The sequence below is a fragment of the Phlebotomus papatasi genome, chromosome 2, assembly GCF_024763615.1.
Source record: "Phlebotomus papatasi isolate M1 chromosome 2, Ppap_2.1, whole genome shotgun sequence".
Classification (NCBI taxonomy): Eukaryota; Metazoa; Arthropoda; class Insecta; order Diptera; family Psychodidae; genus Phlebotomus; species Phlebotomus papatasi.
In genome coordinates, this window is record NC_077223.1 from 50,152,930 (window position 1) to 50,178,603 (window position 25,674).

Below are 25,674 nucleotides of genomic sequence, written 5' to 3' on the forward strand. Positions count from 1 at the left end.
CGGAGCGAAAATCAACAATAAAAATTAAACCGATAAACATAATCAATGATAAGTCTTACATCTAACCTTGGAAAGTCCAACAGAAGCTGATTCGGTGTATTTTCTGCCTCTATGGACGATAGAAACAAAAATAGCCCAAAAATTAAAATATTTTTTTCTGACGATATCAATGCATGATAATTTAACTCTAATGAAAAATATTACGTATGAGTATTGTAGTTTTTATTCCCAAAATGGTTTTGCTTAAAAAAATTGGAAGTATAAAAAATAAATAAAATCAATTATGAACGTTTGAATTTAAAAAATCGTCATTTTTGAGCTTAAATATTACCTAGAGATTTGCAAAAAAATATTCTAGATTCCTTCAACCTTCTACTTTAGAATTTATGTACAAATATTAGAAAAAAAAATAATTTTTGGTAGTTAGAAAAAAGTATTTTCTTTATGGGACACGGGTGTTTCAATCGTCCTTAAAGGGTTAAGTTAAATAAATAATCATCATTTAATTAAATTTAAATAAATGATCATTATTACCCTTGGCTCTGTGTACTGTCTTATTTGTGAAATAATCTCAAATATCAATTTGAGATTCACTCTAGAACTGCCCTATGCTCCCTTAAATATCATTTGCTTTTTTGTTATTGGTTTCTAATTTGTATAGTACAATTTTTAGATATATTTTGATTTTTTATGATATAAGAATATTTTTATTTTTGGTAAATTATGCAGATTTGTCACAGTTACACTCTCCTCAAATTCGATTTTTTTTGTCCTTTTAAGCAAAAGGCGAAAAGCCATTTGGTGTTACAATATATAATCGAACATCCAGCGAAGTTACATTGCTATGGGATAACGGAGACGACTCTGTTGAAAAAAGTAAGATTTCTCTCTAAATAATTCAATTAATTAATAACATTTTATTTTATTCAGACTATACAATCGAAGTCAACGTTTCCACAATAAATCCGGGAGATCCTTTCAATAACAAAATCTACACAAATCAATTGGACAAAATAAGCTTTGAAGGATATATTACTATCAATAATCTTCCATACAGTAATTACAAATATATCGCGAGTATTCGTCAGAGATACAGTAGTGCGCCAAATGAGGAGAAATTTTGGTCGGATTCTACTTTTTGTAACTTCGAAACTGATGTATCTGAGCCAAAGGTTTCACCTCGAACCATTATTGGAGCATATCATTTGACAGATAAGGATTATTTAAGGATTTTTTGGGAAAAAGTTGATGAAAAGTTCCAAGGAGCACCCAACTTTACAGTTAACGTGTTTTTGTGCAAAGACAAACGGGTAAGTTCATCTCTTTGACTAAAGTTTATGATGATGTTGTTTATTAAGATGAGAAAAAACTATTTAACAATACTCCCAACTAATCTTATCACTCACTATCATAAACACGTCACGAATTGCTCTTTTGATTATGACGAATACGCTGAGGAGCCTTATGTTAGTATTCCGGATTTGTGTTTTGGAGGAAAATAAGCGATAAGATCGCTCTTTTATAAGATTCTTAAACAATTCATGGATTAACTTAGAATAGAACAATTACGTTGAGAATATGCAAAACACGATCTTTTCTACATGTTTTTTTTTTTAACGAGGTAAATGTTATAACACTGAGAAAAAAGGAGGGTGTGATTAACTTTTTTCCTTATAACTTTAACACTTTTTAGGTGAAAAAATATATCAACATTTTTTAATGTTAATTTTACACCTTTTTAAGGGTAAAATTAACATGAAAAAGGGTAACTTTAACCCCCAATACACCTAAAAGGGGTGATATTTACAACGATTTTGGATCAATACTGCAGGGTAAAATAAACATTTGCGGAATGTTATTTTAACTTTTTCGGATTTCTCTCAGTGAATGAATACTTTTTGTCGTTTTGTAATAAATATTCGTAATTTGAATCCTTGCATACACGGAACCAATTCAGTTAGGGGGAAGTCGGGAACTTTTGAATTTGGGGCAGTTTTTGAATTGGGATTATTCTCCTATTTTCAAATTAAATTTATCCTTATCATGATAACTTTAGCTCCACAAACCAATTGTGAAGCTAAATTACGATATGAGTAAGATCAGTTTCATTTAAAAATAAAAGAAAAATCCCCAAATTCGAACACTTCACCCTAGTTGGAGAAAATGACTTATATGGTCTCTACACACTAGAGAAATTTATGTCCATATTGAAGAGTTTTTCCTATACAAGATTAAGGAACCAAGCACTTCGAGCTGCAAGTAATCTATAATCCTCTGTAAGGAATATCAGCTACCATAAGCTTATCTGGACTTATCTTATCACTGGTTTAGTATGTTCTTCATATTCAATTCACTCCACTGTACTCGACCCTTCTATATCGAAATTAACAGGATCTATCCTCGAATTTATTAACCGATTTATTAAATTATTAAGTTTATTAAACGATTTCATCGAATTTATTTTTCTTATGTTGGTCTTTTGAACTTAAACTATTTAAATTAGAAAATGACCAGTGATAAGCCCAGATAAGCTTGTGGTAGCTGAGATTCTTCACAGGTAACCTCGGAGTGTTCGCATCTCTGAATTTGTGTAATTCGATCCAATTTTATTCCTTTCTGCCGCCGAGAACAGTACATTTGACGTGATTGTTTACCCCTAAAAGCCTATTCATAATCGAATTTAAATGCATTCCGAGTTGTACGATTGGACATGATGAAAAACACAGAGTGCAGAACGAAATTTTGCCCCTTTTTGCGAAAAGGACCCGCTAAACGAGGAGAGGGAGGATGTGAGCGGGAGATTGGCTTCTAATGCGACCTTCACATGGTGTCGTTGAAATTCTTTTGGGCGATTTTTTTTGACATAATAATTTTCTCCGGATGACTACGGAGGAATTTAAAGAGCTGCTTCAAATCGTAGGGCTTTATTTTCAAAAGAAGACTACGAAAATGAGGGAGCCAATATCACCCAAATCTCGACTGAGGTGTGAGTTCCGGTGATTGGTGATATAATTTGTCGCAAACGGCCTAAAAACCATCAGATCGGCTGTCTCTATTTTTGTATTCCCGGCAGTTGTAGTCTCAAATGACGAATTCCTTATGCACAGCGTCAATTGATTCGGCCACCATCTCATTTGGCCTTGAAATCCTAGAAGTTTATGAAGGAATATAAAATGTAGATCGAACACATTTTTGTTTAGCTTTTTTCTTACTTATCCTCTTCACTGATATTTGCAATGTCTTTTGTCCTTTCTCCATCTCGTACGAGATAAATAGTATGTATTAGCACTACTTTTTATCACAATTTAATCACGAATAAATTGGTGAGAAAATAATGGCACGAAAACTACCCGAATGACTGCAATAAAGTAGTACCGGATGAAAATATAATGAGCAAATTTTGCTCATAAATTTGCTCAATTCTCATTAATTTGCTCATTAATTATCAATCGTATTTATGCTATTTTAATCTTATTTAAACCAATTTTTGTGATTCGAGTCCACTTTTTTATCACTAAATGAATCAATTTCTAAAAGCTCTTGACGAAAATTGCACATTAGAAGACATATCAGCAACAATTAATGTGAATCACATTAAAATATAAATGTGAAATTCTCTAGTGTGATACCACGTTTTAAGCCTTGAACACGTAAGTATAAACTTTCGGTGAGAGGGTGTGGATGTTCCAACAAAACTCGTTGCTGTTGCATAAATCACGCGTAATGGTTTCCCCTATCATCTAATGCAAATCTACTCAACTTCTCTCTATGGATCATTTTCCATTCCAAGATTACAGATGGGTGGACCGCTACTCGATCATTCATGTCTCGCTTCCAAAATTATTAATATTGCTCTTGGAAACGAGACGTGAAAAAAGAAATAATTGTAAGAGGCTACCTTATCCTCTCGTATTGCCAAAATACTCATATGCACAATTTAAATAATGATTTTTTAATTTTATCTTTTTGGTGTTATTTTTAAAAAAAAAGTTTATTCTGGTTTTTATCAGATCGCCGTGGAAGGCCTGAAGAGGAATGTAACGTGGATAGAGGAGATTGATGGACGTTATTCACAAACATTATTCACAAAAGCACCTCTGGAGGATTTTGAAATTTGCCTGAGAAGTGAAAATAGCATTGGAATGTGTCAAAATACATCTAGAATGATAATTTCCGGCCAAGATTTGCCAAAATGTCGAAGTGTTCAATGGAAATTTGCTAAAAATTCGTACACAATCATTTGGAGTATTTCACCATTTGGTAATCATTCCAGCTTCAGATTGTTTTATTGTGGTATTGACTTGAGATTCCCAGGACAATGCAAAGGATCTACAGTTGACTATATAGAATTGTCTAGGAATACATTTTCTTACACGTTTAATAGTTCAGATGATATCGGTTTTAGCGTTTCGCCAATTTATGGAAATCACAGCCCTGGGATGACATGGGGAAAACCGACAAAACAATTTCCGGATATCATTCTTCTTGATGTGGAACCAGTGACAAATAATTCCGTGCGGATTTACTGGACATCCGCAAGAAAAGTGTCGAAAAAATTCACAGCAAATGTTTATTTGAAATATCTTAACGTTGATGAATTACAGATTTACAAAATTGCAATGGAAGACAGTGAAGTGATTGATGAAAAGATATTTAGTACGGAAGTTAAGCATTTAAAAAAGTCTAGTGTTTCTATAAGTGAAGAAAAAATGGAAAATGGAACAAGTCTCCTGCCCTTGGAAGGAACTTGCTGTCCAGCTTCTCCCAATGTGAGAATTGACCATATTGGTTCAACTCATGCAAACTTCTCCCTTGAATACATCAGCAATGTCATGGTCATCATTAAGCATAATGAAATGGTGATTGAACAGCATTATGATAAAACCTTCTTCTTGGAAAATCTTACCAGCTTTACAGAGTATTTTGTTGAAGTGGAAAGTTTTATTATTCACAGAGAAAAAAAACTGTGTCAGGAAAACACAACTATTCCTTTCAAGACCAAATCTCTTACTCCTGGTAAAATAATCATTAAGGAGGTGCATATGGAGACAAAATATTTTAGTATCACATGCGAAGCTGATGGATTTGTTGACAATCACACTATATACGAACTGACATTGACTAAGAAGATATACAATTCAAATGGAATTCGTTCACAAGAACAGTCTTTTAAATGCTTCTTTAGGATTGTTCACGACTGCGACGAAAACTCGCACGGGTTTGTTGAAAATGATCTTCATTAGGGTAAAATGTCCTAATTCAAAACCATTTCCAGATGCTTTAACTTTGACAGAAGATTTAACACATTAAGTTCATATTTTTTCTGAAGAGAATTACATAAATTTGCTCTCTGACTCTTCTAGAATGTTACTGTTTAGTGAAAATTCTTTAGATATAATTTGAAAACTTCTTAAACACAAGAAAAATACGCGAGTGTAAAATGCTTCTATTGGAAATAAATTAATTCAAATGGAAACAAGGGAAAGTTTTTAATTGGAGACAAACAATGTAAGTGAAACCGCGACGAAAGGCTTCCAAAACCTTGTTGAGTTGCTCCTGAGTGTAGGATTTGTTCTTATTCCTGGTCTTTTCTCCTTTCCCATTTAAAACAATAAGAAAATCTCTTCAAAAAAATTATATTTTTGGGGTTTCCTATTGAAACATTTGCAGACACTTCAGAAAAATCCCTTTTGTTCACGAAATAGGTAATTATATCATTCGAAAACTTCACGTACCGTTAACAATAAAGATTAACACTTAATTTAACTAAAATTAGCCAGAAATATGACATAAATGTTAAACAAAACGAATAAACAACAGTCACCTCATTGTGTTTTTCATTGGAAAACATGGCCGATCGATGAAAAATTCGATGGTGAAAAGGTACACTATTAATTTTTCTGAGAAATTAACAAACTAAAATTTGTGAATATGAATGGATTTTCGCTTTATTTGGAGCAAAATTAACTAAATAATGAAACTGAAGTATAGAATATATATAAATAAAATAATTTAGTAGTATATTTAACATAAAAACAATTACGTTTCCATTTGGAGTAGCGAAAAATTTCCATTTGGAGCAGGTTTTGAATTAGCTTAATTTACCCTAGCTTTATTTTTTTCACCGTAATAGTTCTCGTATAATCCTCTTCTTTTTTTTCTTTTAGGTACGACTACAGTATAAAAGCAATTAATCAAGATAGAGAAGGACCAAGTATATCGGATTCCATTAGCATTATTGAAAAATGCAAAAATAGAAAAAATCATTTGCTACTTTTTGGAATTCTAGTGGGATTCTTAATTCTAAGTGCTGCTTTGCCTTATCTAATTTATGTTTTGTATCAGAAATGGATAAAAGAGAAGAAAGTGAATGTGGACTTGCCTAAAAGCCTTACACATAATGTTCCTATAGAAGAGTCTCAGAAAAATGGTCCATATTTACACAATTTTAACAAAATGGATGAAGTCGCACAGAGCATTCCTCTAGTTGAGTTACGATTGAGACCAAATCAGAATAAGGACCTTACAGATATTGCATTGTTTAAGAATCCATTATTCATCAACACAAACGACAGTGACGATGACTTACCGGATGACGGCACATACGAAGTGATTAATGCTCAGATTCATCAAGTAAAACTTTCGAACTCATCTACTAACAGCATCCCAGAAGCAATATCCAGAGATTCTTCATCCAGCCATGAAAACCTGCCTGCACATACACTTCAAGAAACTACCAACAAATCGGTGTATTATAAATTATCAGATATTCAGAGAATTCCCGAAGTCAAAAGACCTATCCATGAACCTGCAGCTCCTGCAGCTCCCATATTTTTTGGATATATACCACGCCAAGGATTTAATAATTCATCAAATTATGTTATGCGCTTTCCAAGCAGATCTCCTCAGATTCATCAGGAACAACTTTCGAACTCATCTACTAACAGCATCCCAGAACCAGATGCGATATCCACAGATTCTTCATCCAGCCCAGAAAACGTGCCTACACTTCAAGAAACTGGCAACAAATCGGTGTATTATCAATTATCAGATATCCAGAGAATTCCAGAAGTCAAAAGACCTACCCATGAGCCTGCAGCTCCCATGTTTTCTGGATATATACCACGTCAAGGATTTAATAATTCATCAAATTATGTCACCCGCTTTACGAGCAGACCTCCTGAATATTAGTAAGGTCTATACACTATTTATTTCTCTCCATAGCCAAAGACCTTTTGAGTATATTACATGATAGATATAGCCATACGAGTTTTCTGATCAATTTATTAAGTAAAATCGAAAATTTTCCTGACCAAAAATAAATATTTTATTGAAATGTCGAATTTTAATTGACCAAAATGATAATTTTCTGTTTATTCCAATTTTTTTATTTCATAATAAATTTCTTTCCCTCTAATTTTTTCATAATCTTATGTTGATTAAGTGCTATTAAGAATTCCTTTTTTTATTGAAATCTACATTGTCAAGTTAAAAAAAATTCTCAACTCTTATTCCCGAGACACAATTACGACTTAAGTCGAGAGGCGGCTTAATGTGATTATATACAAAATAATGATTTGATGAAATTCCCAGGGGGTGAATAAGTATGGTCAGTGAATGTACCGTGAGTGGCAGATCGGCAGATTGCGCGATCAGTCTTCAAGATCGCACTGATCGCGCGATCAGTCTCCAAGATCGCACTGATCGCGCGATCAGTCTCCAAGATCGCACTGATCGCGCGATCAGCCTCCAATATCGCGCTGATCGCACTCAAAGTGTACCGTGAGTGGCAGACTTCCATCAGTCAGTGAGTGGGAATCAGGAAATTCCCATCAGTTTTCCACTACACGGTAAAAAATTTCGGCACATTTGTTCCAAAAATTAGCTCGTCCATGGACATCGAAAATTTTTGGAACAATTTTGTACATTTTAGGAGAAACAAAAAGACACCCAATATTAGTAACGAATTTGTTCCGAAAGCCATCATTAAAGCGAGGAGGTAGCCAAAATTTATAGCATTTTTCGAAATACAATATTTATGGTTTCACTTTTTTTTTTTAAATTCGAGATTCACTAGAATCCTTCCCTTCCTACTGCCAGCATTCGCATATGATTTTGTGTAATGCACGCGTCTGTATAAAACACTGTTAAGTTAACTTTTATTTCAACGACTCAGAATATAAAATGAATAAGTCGTAAATGGTCAACTTTGCAGGAGAGCAATTTAATGCTGATATTTTACATGCTGAGTATAGGATTTTTAAGATTTGAAACCCTTATAACTTTAGGAATAATTAACTTTCCGGAATAATATTGCAAAGAAAGGTAGCGGGTGTCAAGGAGTATCCGAAAAAAAACGAATTTTACAAAAAATCGAGTTATTCGATTTATATTCTGACAAGTCCATTTGATGTTCCTTATGAACTTTCGCCACCGAAACCCATCTCGACTGAAATATAGGACACAAATTTGTTCCCGACAATGGGAACAAAATATCTATATTCGGTTCCAACTTTTAGGAACAAATTTATATAAAACGAAATCGACTCAAATTTGTAGGTATTCCACCATATCAAAACATTCCAAAAGAAAACTTTATCACAATTGTCACTATATTTCGTAAAAAAAACCGTAAAGACAAATTATCATTTCCAGGTATATACTTGTTCTAAAAAAATTGTTCCAAAGAAAATATGTTCCAATATTTTGGTAAGTTTCCAAAAGTTCACTGGGTAAATAAACTGTTGCTTGGCTTAAACCGAGAGACGGATTATTCAGAAACTGATGGAAATGTAATCTGATCAATATTTTTTTAATTTCGTTAAGCCGCCTCTCGGATTAAGTCGAAAGTGTGTCTACGCACGGCATTAGGTAAAAGAACTACAATATTTCATATCAAGTTTTAGTCGTGTACAATTAGTACCTATGAACTTTGAATTCAACCTGCCCCAGTTTAAGTAGTTAGTAAATAAGTTGAGACTTAGTAGAATATTTTTGTACAAGCTTGATTCAATGCAGTATTTAAATTCTTGTATTACTTCTGTGTTCCTAAGTGTAATCTAAATAATTCTTCTCAGTTAATTTCTATTTCATTTGGAGAAACATGTAGATTTTTATATACTATAATTTTTACTAATATATTATTGTAGTATAAAAATGCCGATAGAATAAATGTCAAAAAACGTTTAAGATATAAATTCAAATAGGCATTTAGCTTTTTCGCTCATTTAGTTGTTTAATTCAGCAAGATTCTATACTCTTTTTAAAATCACAAAGAGGTCAAGTTTACTAAGAAGTTATAAAATGCATGATTGCTTGACGTAATTTAAAGTTAAAATTAAGTAATTGATTAAGAATCAAAACTATTTGGCATTAATATCTGAAAAGTGTTTGATATTCTGTGTTTAAAAATCCGAAGTCAGTATGAAAAATTCATTGTTTGACTGAAGAATTATGAATTGTTTCAACAAAGCGTCAAATCGAGAAAAATTATTCATATTCAAACACGATAGTTTTTCAAGTTATGCAAAATATTAATTATTTCTTTATAAATATTGTCATCTTGTTACGCATAATGTGACAATCACGATAGACTGAAAAGTAAAATATGCTAGAATTGTTATTTAAATCCTAAAAAAATCATCAGTAAATATTGATCTAAAGATTCAATTTTCTTTGTTTTTGTTTTTGAGAAAAAAAAACTAAAATTTAAATTTGATTTATTCTTAATAAATAAGATTTAGTTTGTGAAATCTTGCCAATAAATGTGACTTTATGTTTCGTGTTTCTCAGATTTTTACCAATGTAGTTTGTTACTTACTACTAGTACAGAATACAAATCCCTTAATTCTGGAGAAAAGCCTTTGAGATAAGGTTTTTGAAGTCACGAGTTCGAGCATTTAACAAAGCATGAGACGCTTTGTCACTCCTTTTTGTTGAAATTTATTTATGTATAAGAAGAGAAATTAGTAAATGTGAATTTTACATAGTATATTAAAAATTCAAAATTTTACACGCAAAGATCGGAAATATGATAAATTTATATAAATTTTTACACGTTTACGTAGTTCCATTGCGCGTTAATTAATAAAGTAAACTAACTTCTATAGTGGCAGATCCGGCATTACAAATGACATATTTTTCATTTGACAAGTAAGCATTTTAGGTATTATACTAAAGTCATTTAAAATTCAAAATATTACAGACTTTTTCCACATTATTATTGTTTATTTCTCCTAAGTTTGTTCTGTGGTTGTACGGCTGCCACCTCCTAATCTAATCTTATATTATTATTTTTTTACTGTGTGTAAGTTATAAACGTTTATTTAGATATTGCCGTAATATTGTAATATAAAAGATAAGGCGATTAATAACTAAGTTTCAATATTCGACAAACAGTTTTATGATTTCGACTTTATTGTTTTCACTTACAGCGAGTCTCTCGCGATAGATTTACTGATTTCTCAATAGATTCAAAGAAAATTATTTAAAAAAAAAGAAATTTTATTAGAAATTATTTTGGCGGGCAACAAAACAAAGCAAACTCGAAAGTAGATACGGCAACACTTGGGAGATGTACAAAAACGATCCACGTGTTTTGTTTATTTGGCATAGCATGCTTGGCATTTCTTTTTCTGTTTCCATGGAGATGGCTTTGTCAGAATCGCTTCCAAGGTGTTCGGAAAGGGGACAAAAAATATTACCTGATCATGTCATTTGGTGTTCAAAGAATGGTAAGTCAAGAAGTATTTTGAGGAATAAAAATACATAAAATTCGCAGTTCTGTGATCATTTCAAGTTCATGAATTTTTTTATTGTTTAAACATTGTTGATTAGAAGGCCACATAGAGTTTAGAGAATAATTATATTGCTCAAAACAAGAAAAGAAATAATCCAACCAAACGTCATTCCCGTGTTTAAATTGCAATGATTTTGTATTATAGGGTTTTTGTTAATTTTTAATTGCATTTCAATTACATTGAATTTGTTCTTAAAAATTTTAGACTGCTGAAGATCTTGAGAAATTAATTTTTATTGCCCTCTGTGAAGCTGATGGAGGTCTTGAGAGAAGAATTTACCTTCATTTCTATCTTTATGATAATTCTGTTGAAATGGTAAGTATTTTGATTTAGAGCTTTAAAATTAAATTACTTTTAATTTTATTGTTAATTTATGCTTATTACATTGACATCTTTTAGATTGATGAGAAGACAAGGAAGCCGTTCTTAAGACGAACCAGAGTGGACAAACTCACAAAGAGGGACTTTTTTGTGGGTTCCAGGCTTCTAATTTTTGGCAGGAATATCAATATAATTGACTATGGCGATTGCAAAACCAGGAAAGAATTGAGCCCTCGGATGGAAAGGTGAGAATTCCATCTGAAAAAGAAAAGTCAAGAAATCTTTCAAAATAACTTATAATTTCTTTGTCCAGAACTTTTCTGCTCTTGAAAAGCAAATCTCTTCACAAACTTGGTGAAATTTGGTGTGAGATTGTAAAGGCAGATTTTCAGGTGGTCAACTGCAAGATGATCAAACTGAGGCCAGAAGATGCAGTAAAGATTCACGGAAATGAGACAGACTCCACAAGGCTCTCAGAGTTAATCACCAGTAGCATCGAGGGAGTTTCTGTTGCAATGGAAATCGTAGCTAGGAATGCTGTTGAGAGAATGAAGGAACTCTATGAGGAGAACTTTCCGGATTCACCCATCTACTCTTCATCTAGCACTGCCAATGCTTCCAGGGACATTGAATACTTCTTTGGGGTGCAAAATTTCTCTTCAACAGCCACTTTCTCAGACTCTACACTTGCTATCCTGAAGCCTCATGCTGTTCGTAGTGGGAAGACTGGAGAAATTCTCAAGGAAATCCTCGCCAGTGGACTTAGAGTGACTGCCATGAAGATGCTTCATCTGGATAGAAAAACTTGTGAAGATTTCCTGAAGGTTTATCGAGGAGTGGCTCCAGAGTACAATCAAATGCTACTGGAACTATCCAGTGGTCCATGCCTTGTACTGGAGATTTCTCCAGGAAGTTCTGAGGATGCTCACTCATCTCTCAGACGCCTCTGTGGACCCTTTGATTCAGAAATTGGTCGCAAATTTTATCCCCAAAGCTTGAGAGCTAAATATGGAATAGACAGAGCTCTCAATGCCATTCACTGTACAGATTTACCAGATGATTGTGCGTCAGAAGTGGACTTTTTCTTCGGGCAGTAATCGATGGAGTTCACGTGCCATTTTCCCATACTTTTTTCCAGCAATTTTCGTATCCATAAGCATATACAGGAGGCTCATCAGTTCAAAGATCTCAATTGATTATTTTTATTGCTGGTTTTCACGGCCAAAGAAAGGTCTCTTGTCAATATGATTGTATTTTCTGGACAAAATGATCAATTTAATAAATTGTTTGTAGGAAATTGGTATTTGTTCACAATTTTCTTGATTATCCTTGTACTCGAAAGTGAAAATATAAAATATGCAAATGCAAATTGTTCAATTAAATTGACGTTTATTGTAGCTTGATGAGGTTTATAGATTGCAATTGACGAGAATATTTGTTTACTTGCGTGTTCTTCACTTTCCAAAATTATTTTAGGCCACACCCTTATAGTATTATAGGCCATATAGTTTTGCTTATGACTAAATAAGTGGAGTTCAAAAGAGATTTAGGGGAGAGCAGGGCAGATTCACTGATGATTTAGTTTCCAAAATAAACATTTTTGGGATGATAAATTCATCCCAAAAAATGTGCTGCATATTTTCGCATAGCAAATTTCTCAATCAATTGATTTATTAATAGGCTACTTTAGACAAACTTTTGAGTGATTTATAAATCGGTTTAAATCGGTTGTGAATCGGTTTCTTGCTTCGCGATAAGTCATACAAAATTTGTGCACGAAATTATGCATGAAAAGTTTGTTATCGCGTCGATTTTAATAAAAAAAATCTTTAATTCTTTTCCTTCTGAGTTGCAAATAAATTTCTAAAAAAGTTGCATTATTCAAATGAATGATTAATGTAAAGAATTTAAATTCAGCGTCTTCTCGCGCTCCTTAATAGACATTTATTTCTTTTCACAATTATTATCTGTTAATGTCCTTTAGGGCTAATTCCGAAATATTAGCATGCTATCTTCTAGTATTTTTAGAACCAAACGAAAAAGATAAATTGCTTTATAGCAGTTAATCCACTTTTTTCACCTTGTGACACGGCTAGAGGCTGAACGGGAAGAGATATCGACTTCCGGTCTTCGATGACCCCCCATGAGTCAATATTATCCAGGACAGTATTTTTATATTTTTCATTCCACACCACTGCTTCTCCTCCAAAACCATGTTCTTTTTTGGTTTATTTCGTAAACGGCTCCTACGATTTCTTTAATTTTCGGATATGTTTTACAGGTAGACAAGCTCAATATTTCGTCCTTGGACACCTATGTTCGAAAACCATTTCGATATTGAATTCTCGAATATCAAAGTTTAACCACTCTAGAAGGCGTATTTTTCAACCGATTTTGCTTAAATTTCGGTTTTTTGAAAGATCTTGAAATTTCCAACCCGACTGCATCGGACTTAATCAGTAGGGAATAGGTAATATATCCGTAAATTGGTACCTCTCCCGGATTTATTTTTCATTTGTTTTAGAACCTACTTTTCTTAAGATCTTTTTTTATTTTAGAACTTTTTTTTAATTTATCAATCAATGTAATCGGTATTAAAACGGTATCTATCGAAAAAGCATGCGAAAAGATAATACACGACTAAACTCTTTCTAGTGAATTCTAGCACTTCGCAAAGCTGGGACGCTTTGTCACCTTTTTTTCTTTTAAATTAGCTTGCCAGTTTTCTTGATTATTTTTATATATTATAAATTTCTTTTTCATCATCGATTTTATTAAGATTGAATGCACAAAATGACTTATTATTTTAATACGATAAACCCCTCGGGAAAACCTTATAACGTGGTCAATGTTAACACTATTAACTCAATTGACTCACTGACCATTTAATTCACCTCCCACTCTCGAGGACTCTGTTTACATAGAATTGTTCCCATACTCTGTTTTTGCCCATCACCCTTTTGTTATGCTCTTCGATGCAGAACAAGAACATTTATGGCGCCAAATTGAACTTTTTCCTCCTCATTGGGCCACCTTTTTTCACTAGTTCCAGGTTCTACTATATAAAGTCTCAATTGGCACCTCATTCACTCCCACATTGTCCGGACGGGTGTCAAGATAAGAGATCCAGTGCGCGAGTGTTTTTTTTTTGTGTGACTTTGAACTCAATCCTTGTTCCACTTTCGACCGTAGGGCTTTCACTCCTTTTGCGATGTTCAATCGCATCGGATTTGTGATTTTGCTGTTCGTGGTTGTCAGTGAATCCTTTGAATTCCCTGACGATAATCCTGGTGAGAGCCCCAATTACCCCAATCCTCTGGAGAGTGTTGATTTAAACCGCAATGGGAATGATTTGGATCCAGTCAATTTCGAGCAGAGGCAAGGTGAGAAGATTTGTAATAAAAAATTGGATCAATTGTGATTTTTGTGATACAAAAAGCTTTTTGATCCAGTAAAAACCAATGCAATCCGGCGGTGTATAAAAAAGCCACCAGTGGATTTATTTGATCAGTGCTATTTTTGGCGGGAAATAGGGGGAGGTGGGGCTACTTTGAGCTGTGGGGCTAGATTGTTATACCACTTTTTCGCATATTTCTAAATAAAGCCGGTCCTGACAATTATTTTATTTAGATCCACAATTATTTTGTCTATCCATCATGTTAAAACCCAGCTTTCTTTGAAAATATGCAACAAAATCGTATAACAATGTAGCCCTACAGCTCAACGTAGCCCCACCTCCCCCTACAGCTTTCTTTTAATTTAAATTTTTTTTTGCAGGAGCAATGCCTACTTTAGGACCAACTCTTGCTCCTGGAGGGGCCTTCCCTCCTGGTGGACAAGCTCCTCCTGGAGGAGCATTTCCTCCCGGTGGACAGGCTCCGCCGGGTGGGCAATTTCCTCCTGGTGGACAGGCCCCTCCCGGTGGACAATTTCCTCCTGGTGGCCAGGCTCCTCCCGGAGGACAGTTTCCTCCTGGGGGGCAAATACCAACCCTTCGGCCTAGCTTTCCTCAAACCCAATTCCCACAGACTCCCTTCCCATCTTTCCCACAGACTCAATTCCCTTCATTCCCTCCGCCAACTGGTCAGCGGACATGCGTTTGCGTTCCCACCGGTCAGTGCCCACAGACTGGGAGTGTGGATGGAAGTGGCATAATAGACATTAGAATTGTAACTGGCACTGGTGGGGGAAGTGGTGGACTCCCCAATGGAGGATCAGACATTCCCACTAATATTGTTTCACCCACAACCTGTGCTCCAAGACTTCAGCTGTGTTGTCAAACTGGACCCTATCAATGCGGTATGCGATATGCACCTGTTGCTGGCAGTCCTCCAGCAGGACCCGGACAAGCTCCGTATGGTGCCTATCCATGGCAAGCAGTTCTCTTATCGCCCGGAAATGTGTATGCGGGATCTGGGGTTCTCATTGACAATCGTCACATCCTCACGGCCGCCCACAGGGTCGTTAATTTCTCGTGAGTAAAACCTCCGGATACATGAATTTCACGCACTTGACCACCTTTAATGTGACTCTGTCGCAGTCCACTTTAAGGCTAATGATTGATTTTGGCGGAAGATTAATTGACTTTTTATTAAGGGGATATTCAGAGGTGTGTTAATTGGTTTTTTATATGTTTATTTTGTCATCTTTTCTTAGAATAGTAGGACTTTCTAATAAAGATATCAAATAACACATCTAATTTAAATATTAAATTATGAGGAAACCCTCAAAATTTCGAGATGAATTAGCACAGGTACTTAATATAATTTTCATTAAGGGAGTAATAGAATATCCTGCGAAGGACATTATACCGTATCACATAATCTATTTATTGAATTTCTGGGCAATCCAATTAATTGATATCGTGAGCTTATGTTTCTACCAAATAGCTTATGTTTCAACCAACGTCTATTCTTAAATATATTTTGAACACTTTAAATATGAATTGTAAATTTTCACAGAAATTCACTTCTTCAATTAGAAGTCTGCGTGTTAATTTGCCAAGATCACATTTTTATTTGTTAAACTAGAGTATAATTTTTAGCAGACCAACAATGCAGTTCACAGAAAAGAAAAAAAAATATTGTTTTATTCCATTTTAGAGATTGTATTCATTCATTCTATATTTTCTTCTGAGAAAAAATACAAAAAAAAGAATCTAAGTTTAATTGATGATAAAATCTAGTGATAAATTCGATAACTTGTAAATTTCTTTCACACGAAGTAGAGACGTCAGTTGTATAAAACTTTTTACTAGACAAGAAGCATAAAAGCACTGATTAATTGAATATGGAAAAAGCACAACAAGCATTTAACGACCTTCACTCACTGATCTCTATTTTGAAGATGCAATTTATGAACTTATGGCTTTTTATGTTCATGACTGTTTTTTTCTTTAGAAGTCCCGCTTTAATTGAGGTGCGATTGGGTGAGTGGGATGCAGCTTCGACGAGGGAACCCTTTCCAGCTCAGGAATACCGCGTGGCACAGATGTTTATCCATCCTGGGTTCAATCCGCGCAATTTGCAAAATGATGTGGCAGTTTTAAGACTAACAACTCCTGTGAATTTGGGTTCGTCACCAGCAATTACAACAGGATGCCTCACAAGGACATCCTTCGATGGTTCACGTTGTTGGGTATCTGGATGGGGACGCAACGACTTTCTCAGTGGGACATATCAGGCAATCCAAAAGCAGGTCAGATTGAATTGCTCTGAACGAATCTTCGTAAAACAATTTATCTAGGGGCGACCGGGGTAGAATTAGCCACTAAATGAAATTTTTCATTGCGTATAATTTGTACAAAAAATGTTTGTATGAGGCTGATAAATATTTCAATGAATAGGAAGGGAAGTATATATTTAGAATAAAGAGTGGTTTCCTCAATATTCGTTCGCAGGCAAACTATAAGATACCACTATCTAATATCATACGTGGCTAAACCTGACCCGGTCTCCTCTACATATTTTTTAGAATGCTCAACTTCATGAAGAGATCAATTTAACCATTTAACAAGATTGATATTAAAATCAAGCCGCGATTATTCCGAAACCTACAATTTAGTATTACCCAAGAACTCACCTTAAAGACCTTAAATTATTTTTGCATTCAATAATTTGATATCGTAAACGTTTAATTATATCTCAACTCTGTTGTAAGAAAATAAATTCTAAAAACAACGATTCAAAAACAATTTGTAGCAATTTCAAATATTTCAAATTCATTTTCAGGTGGATGTTCCCGTGATTAACAACGCTCAGTGTCAAGTTCAGTTGCGTGCCACGCGTCTAGGGCCTACTTTCATTCTTGACCCAACAAGCTTCACCTGCGCAGGAGGAGAACCTGGCAAAGATGCCTGCACAGGAGATGGGGGATCTCCCCTGATGTGCAATAGAAATGGGCGATGGTACATTGCTGGGTTAGTGGCTTGGGGTATTGGTTGTGCTACAGGAGGAGTTCCTGGAGTTTACGTAGATGTCATGAACTACATCCCCTGGATACAGTCCGTAGTCAGGATGTAATGATCGATTGATCATAGAAATTGAAGACCATTTAGGAGTTTTTAAAATTTATTGTTAATTTTTTTTCGGAAATAACAGAAAGAGAATGTTTATATTCTAATTTTTATCGAACCGTCTCACCACATTTTCATCATAATCCTCAATGTCATCTCCTGCATCGACTTCTGCATCCAAACTCCCAGATGTTGGTCGGAAGTCCTCATCTTCTGGTTTCATAACTTTTACTCCTTTGTCACCCATTCGAATGCAGTCAAAGGAGCGTGAAAAAAGCTCAAAACCCTGGTAATTTTATAGGAAAAAAATGAAATAAAATACATTTAGAAAAGAAATATTCTAAACTTAATAAAAAGACAAGTTAGTTCAGTTAAAATAAGAATTTCAAAGTATTTTGATTTTTAATTTTTTTTAATGATCATACATTATCCACATGAATTGAGAAAAAAAACGATAAAATATTTTAGTCTCATTGAGTTTATGATATCGGATAGAGCTTGAAAATGTAGAAAGCTTTAGCTACCCAGAGTACCCAGGGAACGCAATGGAACTAAAATATCTTATAGGATTACAGACTTATTAATTACTTGTGATTTAATACTTAACACTAATGCTACTAATACGGCTTCGATACCATAATCTTAAAAAAATCAAATTATTAATAAAAATTCTAATATTTCATGTAAAATGTTAAATTCATAAATAATTTTCAGTAACCAGTAATTACCTGATAAGATAATTTTTAACGAGTGAAGTAGAACTACAGAGACTTAGAACAGCTTTCAAAATATTTATTTGTGGTTTCGGGTTATCGATTTAAGCAGGGGCATAACATTTCCTATGTTTCCCATATATTTCTAGCGAGCCGAAAAAACTTTTGAGTTTATTAGCTGTTTTCTGTCATTGTAGAATGAATTAGCAAAAAATATTAATACAAAATAAAAGCCAATTTAATAACGAAGAGGCAACCGAAAACCCCAAATTGGCAAACTACGTAGTTTTGGAGATATATCGTGAAATGTGTATGAAAACAGGGAAAAAATTACACTAAAACCGGTCGCATTTTCCAGAGCTGATGTCACCCCCCCCTGGATTTAAGGGTTGACGAGTTTTTACATATTTCTGCTAGTATTCAGTTTTGATAAAAAACTTACAGGCATTGGTCTGTTTTTAGCTGTTTAGTATTTACCGACTTTGAGGTGAAGTGGTTAGAAATATCGACTTTGGATATACAGTGATCTTCTCATATGATAACAATATCTATAGGAAGAAGCTTATTTTTAACTACCTCTTTTGAAAAGTATATGTATGTATTTTCTTGGAAAATTTCTAAAACGAATCCTTCACATATCACATAGCAAAATAAACATAACAAAATATTTCATATAAAGATTTACTATTTTCCAGATTATACAAGCGAAATTGTACATGGAAATATCTAAGATCCCCACTAAGGGCACTCAGTGAGGCCATTTACACCGCCGCATTGGATTGAGATTGAATTGTCCCAAAATCGGATTTTGGGACAATTTAATCTGAATCTAATTCGATAATCTAAATGACCTCTATGAAACCGTTTAAATTGTGGCCTTAGATTGAAACTTAATGATCCGAAATCCGATTTTAGAACAGTTCAATCCCAATCTAATGCGGCTGTGCAAATAGCCTCAATGGGTCAAGTGGTAGAGCACTCGCTCTATGATGCAAGTGTCCCTGGTTCGAGTTCGAATCCCCTTTAGGTCACCAGGAATTTGGCGTTAAAAGTGTTCGGATTGCATCCAGTGAGCTTCACTGCACTTGATTCCACGGGCATGGGACTGACAACCTCATCCCGTACAAGAAAAAATAATAAAGCATGTTTAGAAATCCCCTTGCAGGAAGGCCTTGTTCCTTCATGGAATGTTGTGCCGCAGCATTATTATTATTATTATTAAGATCCCCACTATAATATCTTTTGTACTTTAGAAGGATATCTCCGATGATTGCCAGTGAAAAGATTCGTCATCCTAAGATGAAAACACTTTTTTGGTTTTGGCCCTTAGCTCTCGATCCTGATAGGAATTTTCTTCAGTGGTCAACTGAATTGTGTTTCCAGAGTTTTTCTTAGGGATCCACATATGGATCGTGTGGTTTATGAAGTTCTAGATTCCAGATGAATCACACGATCCCTAAGAAAAACTTTGGAAACACAATTCAGTTGACTTTCGATCTTTCGATCGAGAGCTTTCGATCCCGATGGGGATCTTCTTCAGTAGTCCACTCAATTGTGTTTCCAAAGTATTTTTTAGGGATCGTGTGATTCATCTGGAATCTGGAAATTCATGAACCACACGATTGATATATGGATCCCCATCAGAATCGAAAGCTCAGGGCCAAAACTAAAAAAGTGTTTTCATCTTAGGGTGACCACTCTTTTCACTGGCAATCACCGTAGATATCTCACTAAAATCAATTGCGCCAGTTCATCGTTGAGAGAATTACTCTTTTGTACTCTTTTAGAATTTAAAATAAAAAACACTTAAACAGTTTTAATTAAATCAAAGGTTCTTGATATTCTTACCTAGTCTGAAGCCTGAATCAGGTGCAACGGGTAATGAATCAGTAATAAATCGCTTAAATTGATTATCGATATTTTTGCGCAATTTATGGGAGGGTTAAAAATAATTAATTAACTGTGTTAATTGCTTATAAACCGGTATATAGGGGAAAGTGCACATGCTTCGTACGATCCTAAGCTTCATAATGACCAAATTTTTCCTACGTTTCTCAATAAATATAACTCATGTCATTCATATTTTAAAAACTAGGGGAAGTGTTCAGTTTTAAATGTATATATTGCAGAGTTACATTTATTGAGAGACATAGGAAAAATTAAGTTATTACGAACCTTGGGATCGTATGAATCATGGGCACTTTCCCCTACTGAAAAATAATCGAAAAGAAAAAAGAACTGATAATTTTTTTATTATACTGTTCAGAAAGCAATAAAGATTTTGGTCAGTAAAATAAAAATTTGATAGATTGACTTCCTATAAGAATGGATTTGTGAAAATTTAGAAGTAATCAAATTTTCCGTTTTAATTTATCTACATTGCAAATTCTGATCGAATTTACTAAAATTCTGACTGAAATTATTAATTATGGTATTTACCTGGAAGTATCCTCCCATTTCAAGGCACACATGCATATTCCTTCCCACGAAATAGACATCATAGAAGTTGGCACAGACTTCAATAAATCCAATTCTGGGTGGATTGATGCAAATTGGTGGAGGATTCTTGCCAGAGATGCGATTTTTGTAAAGAACCCTTTCGTTCATCTTCATTTCAAATTGAAAAGCAAAGTCCTCAGGGATGTAACGAAGATTCATGCACCCTTTCGTCTTGAAAGCATCCATGAGGACTCCTGTGCAGCAAGCACAGAGTCCATTCATACATCGGCAGGGCCTTCGGGGACCTTCTCGGTCACTTGGAAAGCCAATTTGTTTGGTGTCTGCGAAGCTGATGTGTGGCTTCTCTTCACTTTTATCTTCCAAGGATGTTGTATTGGGTGGAAGGGTCACTATCACATAGTCATCAGAAGCTATGAGGAAAATTAGAAAATATTGGACAATTGAGAGAATTCAGAGTAAATTTTGAGAGTCATAACTTACATTCAAAGATATTTGGGAAGAGATCTTCATCAGTGATCGTTGAGACTGTTGAATAATCAGTAATTGGAGGCTCATCTGTGACTTCTAATCCTGGGACATTGCTGATGGTGCTGAAGACACAGAAAACAACCAAAGAGAGCAACATGTCTCTTGCTTTTGAGGAAGCAACCGTTTACCGTGATCGATGCTCTTGAACTGACCCATGATCTTCACCTTCTTCTTTCTCTCACTTTTGCGCGACTCTTTTGTGGGAAAAATGTGCCAGTGGCCAGTCTCAAATTGGAAACTGCACGCACCAGCATAATCTCACTTGCTGTTAGGTATATAGAGATCCGGCTCTGCATTGATCAATGGATTCTGATGATCGTCGAGAAAGCACACGCCACCGGATTCACTACGACACGCAACTTGCAATTTTCCGCGCGATTTACACCTTTTCAGAGTGTTGGCCGTTTTGGATGCAGAATAAGAGTGAGAATGAGATGCATCTGTGGAAGAGAGAGAATAGAGTAAAAACGTAAACATAGCATTATAATTGCAGATCTCACAGACTTGATGTTACTCAATGAATTAATTTTTTACACGAGGACACAGATATTTCGTGCATTTGAGATTTCCATATCAATATGAGAAAGTGTTTCAAAGTTTGTCACTCACCTACTTTTTATTTCTTTTGAGATGAGTGAGAATTTGTCATTCTTTTCACTTTCTCGGAGAGATAAAAAAAATTGCATGTAAGTTGTGTGGATTGAGTCAGCGAGTAAACCTACATAAGTGATAAAAGATTTGTAACAGGCAAATAGGTCATGAACTTAATTCATGGTGAGATGATTTCTGTGGAGTGGAATATTTTCCCGCGATTTCTATGCAACGAAATCGTCGCAATTTAATTTTACGTACTAAGAAACATAAACAAGACTCTTCCTCGTGACTTTGTCCAAAAAAAACTAAGCCGTGAAGGCACATTTATCAGTATTTTCAGGTTGTTATGATATTAGTTTGTTTTTATAGTCCTAATTCAAAGTTAGAGCGACGTTTTATCTCTAGTGCACATCAAGATTTTTAGCACCTAAAGATCACACTTAATAACAGGGTTCAATTTTGCTAATCTTAAATTTTGAGAAAATGATTTTTCAGACTGTTAATATGTGATTAATTATATTAATTAGTGTTTATAGACTTAAAACTTAAACCTTTCGATCACTCCCTCTTTTATGATTCTAAGAATAAATTCAGAGATTTAAAAAGGAACTAAAATTGGTAATTAAAGTTAGCTAATAAACGTATTTGGACGAGGAGGCAACTAAAATTTCCGAAAGGGCCAAAATCCCGAAAACCAAAATCCGGAAAGCCAAAAGCCCGAATAGTCAAAATCCTGAAGGGGATGAAATTATATGGAGGATAATGTGTAGAATAATTTCTCAAGACAGAAAATTTCCCTTTGCCTCCACTAACGCGGATGCAATCGTGGGAGTAGCTATGCTATGACACTTTTAAGAATTCGGGATTTTAGTTTATTCGAAATTTTGGCTTTCGGGATTTTGGAACAAAGAAAATAAGAAAAAAAATTGAAAGAATGCATCCTAAAAATTTCCTAAATTTTGCTTATTGGTTCATAACCGGTTTATTACCAATCAAAACTGGTACAAAAAACCAAATACGGCCTATTTGGTTGAGCTGGAGTATATTTAATCTTTGACTTTCAAAAACTGTCCGCCTAGGCAATCTCTGTAACATATTCAATAATTAAAAAAATGCACGACCGGCGCGTTTCTTAAAATCCAAAAAACATAGTTTTAAAGAGAATGAGGTGAGGTGGCGAAAAAGGGTTATGTCATCGGTTTTTCGGTCGATTTTGGGGGTCCCTCGAAGGTCCTAAATCTCTAATTTTAACTGTTTGCCCTCTAGGTCAGGCAATGGCTTAAAAAAAATCAAAAGATGGATTATATTTGATCTCTTAAATAGATTAAAATTATACTCATTAGTTTTTTTTTTAAATTCTGTTAAATTCTGCAAGAATTGTTCAAAAATACTTTTTTCTGTTACTTTCACTAAAAATAACCTAGACTTTATCAAAGGCATTTCTATTACTTATTTTGCTTATTTTGAAGATTTTTTTTGTTTGTTACATCAAAATGATATAGATATGGAAGATTAAAAACATTAAACAATTGTTTTTTATAAATATTTTGTTTTAATTTACACACATTTCGAGTTAAAAGAGTAAATACCCACTCGAATTTATGACCAGTTCTTATTCGTCTGCAGTGCCGGATTTAGGTGAGTTCCCTGAGGCCAAGGAACCGGGCCTCCACATTTTAGGGGCCTCCACATTTAAAAAGCTTACTATGGTCACAATGATCTCAAAATAAAAATTATTAAGAAAAAAAATTGGTATTAGCTTATAAGAGCATTTAATGTCCAACAATATAAAAAAGGTTGAAGCGGCTTGCACTTTGGAAAATGTTTTCTTTTTTTTTACTGAGGCCTCCACTCAAAATTATTTATTTTATTTATTAAGCATTTTTCTACTACTTTGCGTTTCATTTTTTGGTGCTGAGGACCCACTTAACCCTCTAACGGTGTTTTCTTTAATATGCGAAAAAAAAGTTCTAAAACAATGTTTTCTAAGATAATTATGATCCAATGAAGTCGAAAAACCATCCATTCTTCATTATCTCTTTTAGTTTAGGCGCTAGGTGAGAAAATATAAAAATTTTTTGAAACTCTTTTTGGTTCTAAAATTCACATTTTTAGTTTTTTCAATTTTTTTTTAAATACAACATACAAAGTAGAATGACATATCTTTCAGTAAAAAATAAATTTATTTTACTCAGATAACTTTAAATTGGTATTTTTATGGAAATTGGAAATTAATTTTTTTGCACAAATATTTTTTGTTGCTTTTTCTCTGACCTGTCACACAAAACTGGGAATTGCAACAAAACGAAGAGTCAAAATGAGTTCAAACTTTCAAGAGATGTTTATAAGACTATTACTGAGGACACTATAGCACTTTTAAATAAATAAAAACTTTTTTGTAGCTGTAAATGTGATTTTTTTTAAGACCGTCTGGAGGCGGTCTTACCCGTTAGAGGGTTAAAATCATTATTGTATTTTTCTACTATACTTTGCGTTTTCTGTCCTCCTACGGAGTCCTCACAGAGTCATTTATTTATTTAAAATATTCCTTTTGCAACATTTTGTTTCCTTTTTCATATTGAGGCCTCCACAAATGTATCTGCGCACATGATGAATTCGTTAACATTCGAATATTAGGCGCGAAGATTGTGAAAAATCGTCTTCGGACCACCATGAGCAATAATCGACTCTCCGGACTAGTCTTGTTGAGTTCAGAAACGGATATTTTGAAAGAGTTGAGCTGCGAAGGCATTATGGACAAGTTCAATTTTATTAAGAATCGTAAAAAATGACTAACAACAAGTAAAAATAAAATAAAACAATGTGCTCAATCCCAAAAGTAGCTTCGCATAATTTACCCAAATTTTAAAAGTTTTTTATTGGTCTAACTTATGGAAAAAATTATTGTGCTTTCGAGTCTGAGAATTTAGTAAAATTTCTTGTTTTGCGGTTTTTTCTATCGACCTGTTAAATTTATTTAAATGAATTGAACCAAAGTTCGAATCACTCAAAATTTCAATGATATAATTTCACTGAACTTGTCTAATTGATAGGCAAAAAATTAATTAATTATACAGTTTTCTCGGTATTACGCCGGTGTTTTACATAGCTATAAATGGGCCCTAAGAGTTACTCCAGGGTAGCATCACAAAAATAATATTTACAGCGACAATAAAGGTTTTATTTACTTAAAAGTGTTATAATATCCTTGGTAATAGTCTTACTGAAAGTTTAAATTTATTTTGACTCTTCGTTTAGTTGTTATCCCCAGTTTTGTGTGACAGGTCAAAGAAAAAGTAGGACATTTTTTTGTGTAAAAAATCGCATTTATAATTTTAAGAAAAATACCGATTTTTAAAGTAATCTGACCAAAATAAATTTATTTTTTTCTCAAAGATATGTCGTTCGACTTTATAAATTTTAATTTAAAAAAAAATGAAAAAAATTAAATGTAAATTTGAGAAGCGAAAAGGGTTTCAAATTTTTTTTTATATTTTCGCACCTAGCCATTAATCTAAAAGAGATAATAAGAAACGGATGGTATTTTTTGAGTTTATTGGACCCTAATGAGCCTAGAAAATATTATAATACTTCTGTTTTTTGCATATTTAAAAATTGGACGTTAGAGGGTTAAATTTACCTGAAGAATGGAAAGCATTATATTGTATAAAATTTTAAAGCAATGGCTCTGTTGAAAAACGTAAAAGTTTTCAGGGCCCCCACAAATGGGCATTGGGCCTCCACA

At 34.0% G+C, this 25,674-nt stretch overlaps 4 protein-coding genes across 4 annotated transcripts; 3 read left to right on the forward strand and 1 right to left on the reverse strand.

The window, feature by feature from the left end:
• The first annotated feature begins 418 nt into the window (after window positions 1-418).
• On the forward strand, window positions 419-7,320 carry LOC129801484 (uncharacterized). Its single transcript, XM_055846586.1, has 4 exons — window positions 419-876; window positions 931-1,310; window positions 4,011-5,218; window positions 6,168-7,320. Exons 3-4 carry the CDS (start codon window positions 4,143-4,145, stop codon window positions 7,189-7,191), a joined length of 2,100 nt encoding a protein of 699 aa, XP_055702561.1. The 5' UTR covers window positions 419-876; window positions 931-1,310; window positions 4,011-4,142; the 3' UTR covers window positions 7,192-7,320.
• A 3,166-nt stretch (window positions 7,321-10,486) lies between these two features.
• On the forward strand, window positions 10,487-12,489 carry LOC129801553 (nucleoside diphosphate kinase 7). The gene is made up of 4 exons (XM_055846765.1): window positions 10,487-10,733; window positions 11,004-11,114; window positions 11,199-11,365; window positions 11,434-12,489. Exons 1-4 carry the CDS (start codon window positions 10,710-10,712, stop codon window positions 12,215-12,217), a joined length of 1,086 nt encoding a protein of 361 aa, XP_055702740.1. The 5' UTR covers window positions 10,487-10,709; the 3' UTR covers window positions 12,218-12,489.
• Window positions 12,490-13,841: 1,352 nt separating this feature from the next.
• On the forward strand, window positions 13,842-17,741 carry LOC129801521 (phenoloxidase-activating factor 2-like). Its single transcript, XM_055846683.1, has 4 exons — window positions 13,842-14,503; window positions 14,898-15,594; window positions 16,520-16,817; window positions 17,351-17,741. The coding sequence occupies exons 1-4, from the start codon at window positions 14,332-14,334 to the stop codon at window positions 17,639-17,641; spliced, it is 1,458 nt and encodes a 485-aa protein (XP_055702658.1). The 5' UTR covers window positions 13,842-14,331; the 3' UTR covers window positions 17,642-17,741.
• Window positions 17,670-22,246, reverse strand: LOC129801579 (uncharacterized). The gene is made up of 4 exons (XM_055846795.1): window positions 21,945-22,246; window positions 21,288-21,775; window positions 20,787-21,217; window positions 17,670-17,920 (listed from the first exon to the last, which is right to left on the reverse strand). The coding sequence occupies exons 2-4, from the start codon at window positions 21,430-21,432 to the stop codon at window positions 17,738-17,740; spliced, it is 759 nt and encodes a 252-aa protein (XP_055702770.1). The 5' UTR covers window positions 21,433-21,775; window positions 21,945-22,246; the 3' UTR covers window positions 17,670-17,737.
• Between the last annotated feature and the right edge of the window lie 3,428 nt (window positions 22,247-25,674).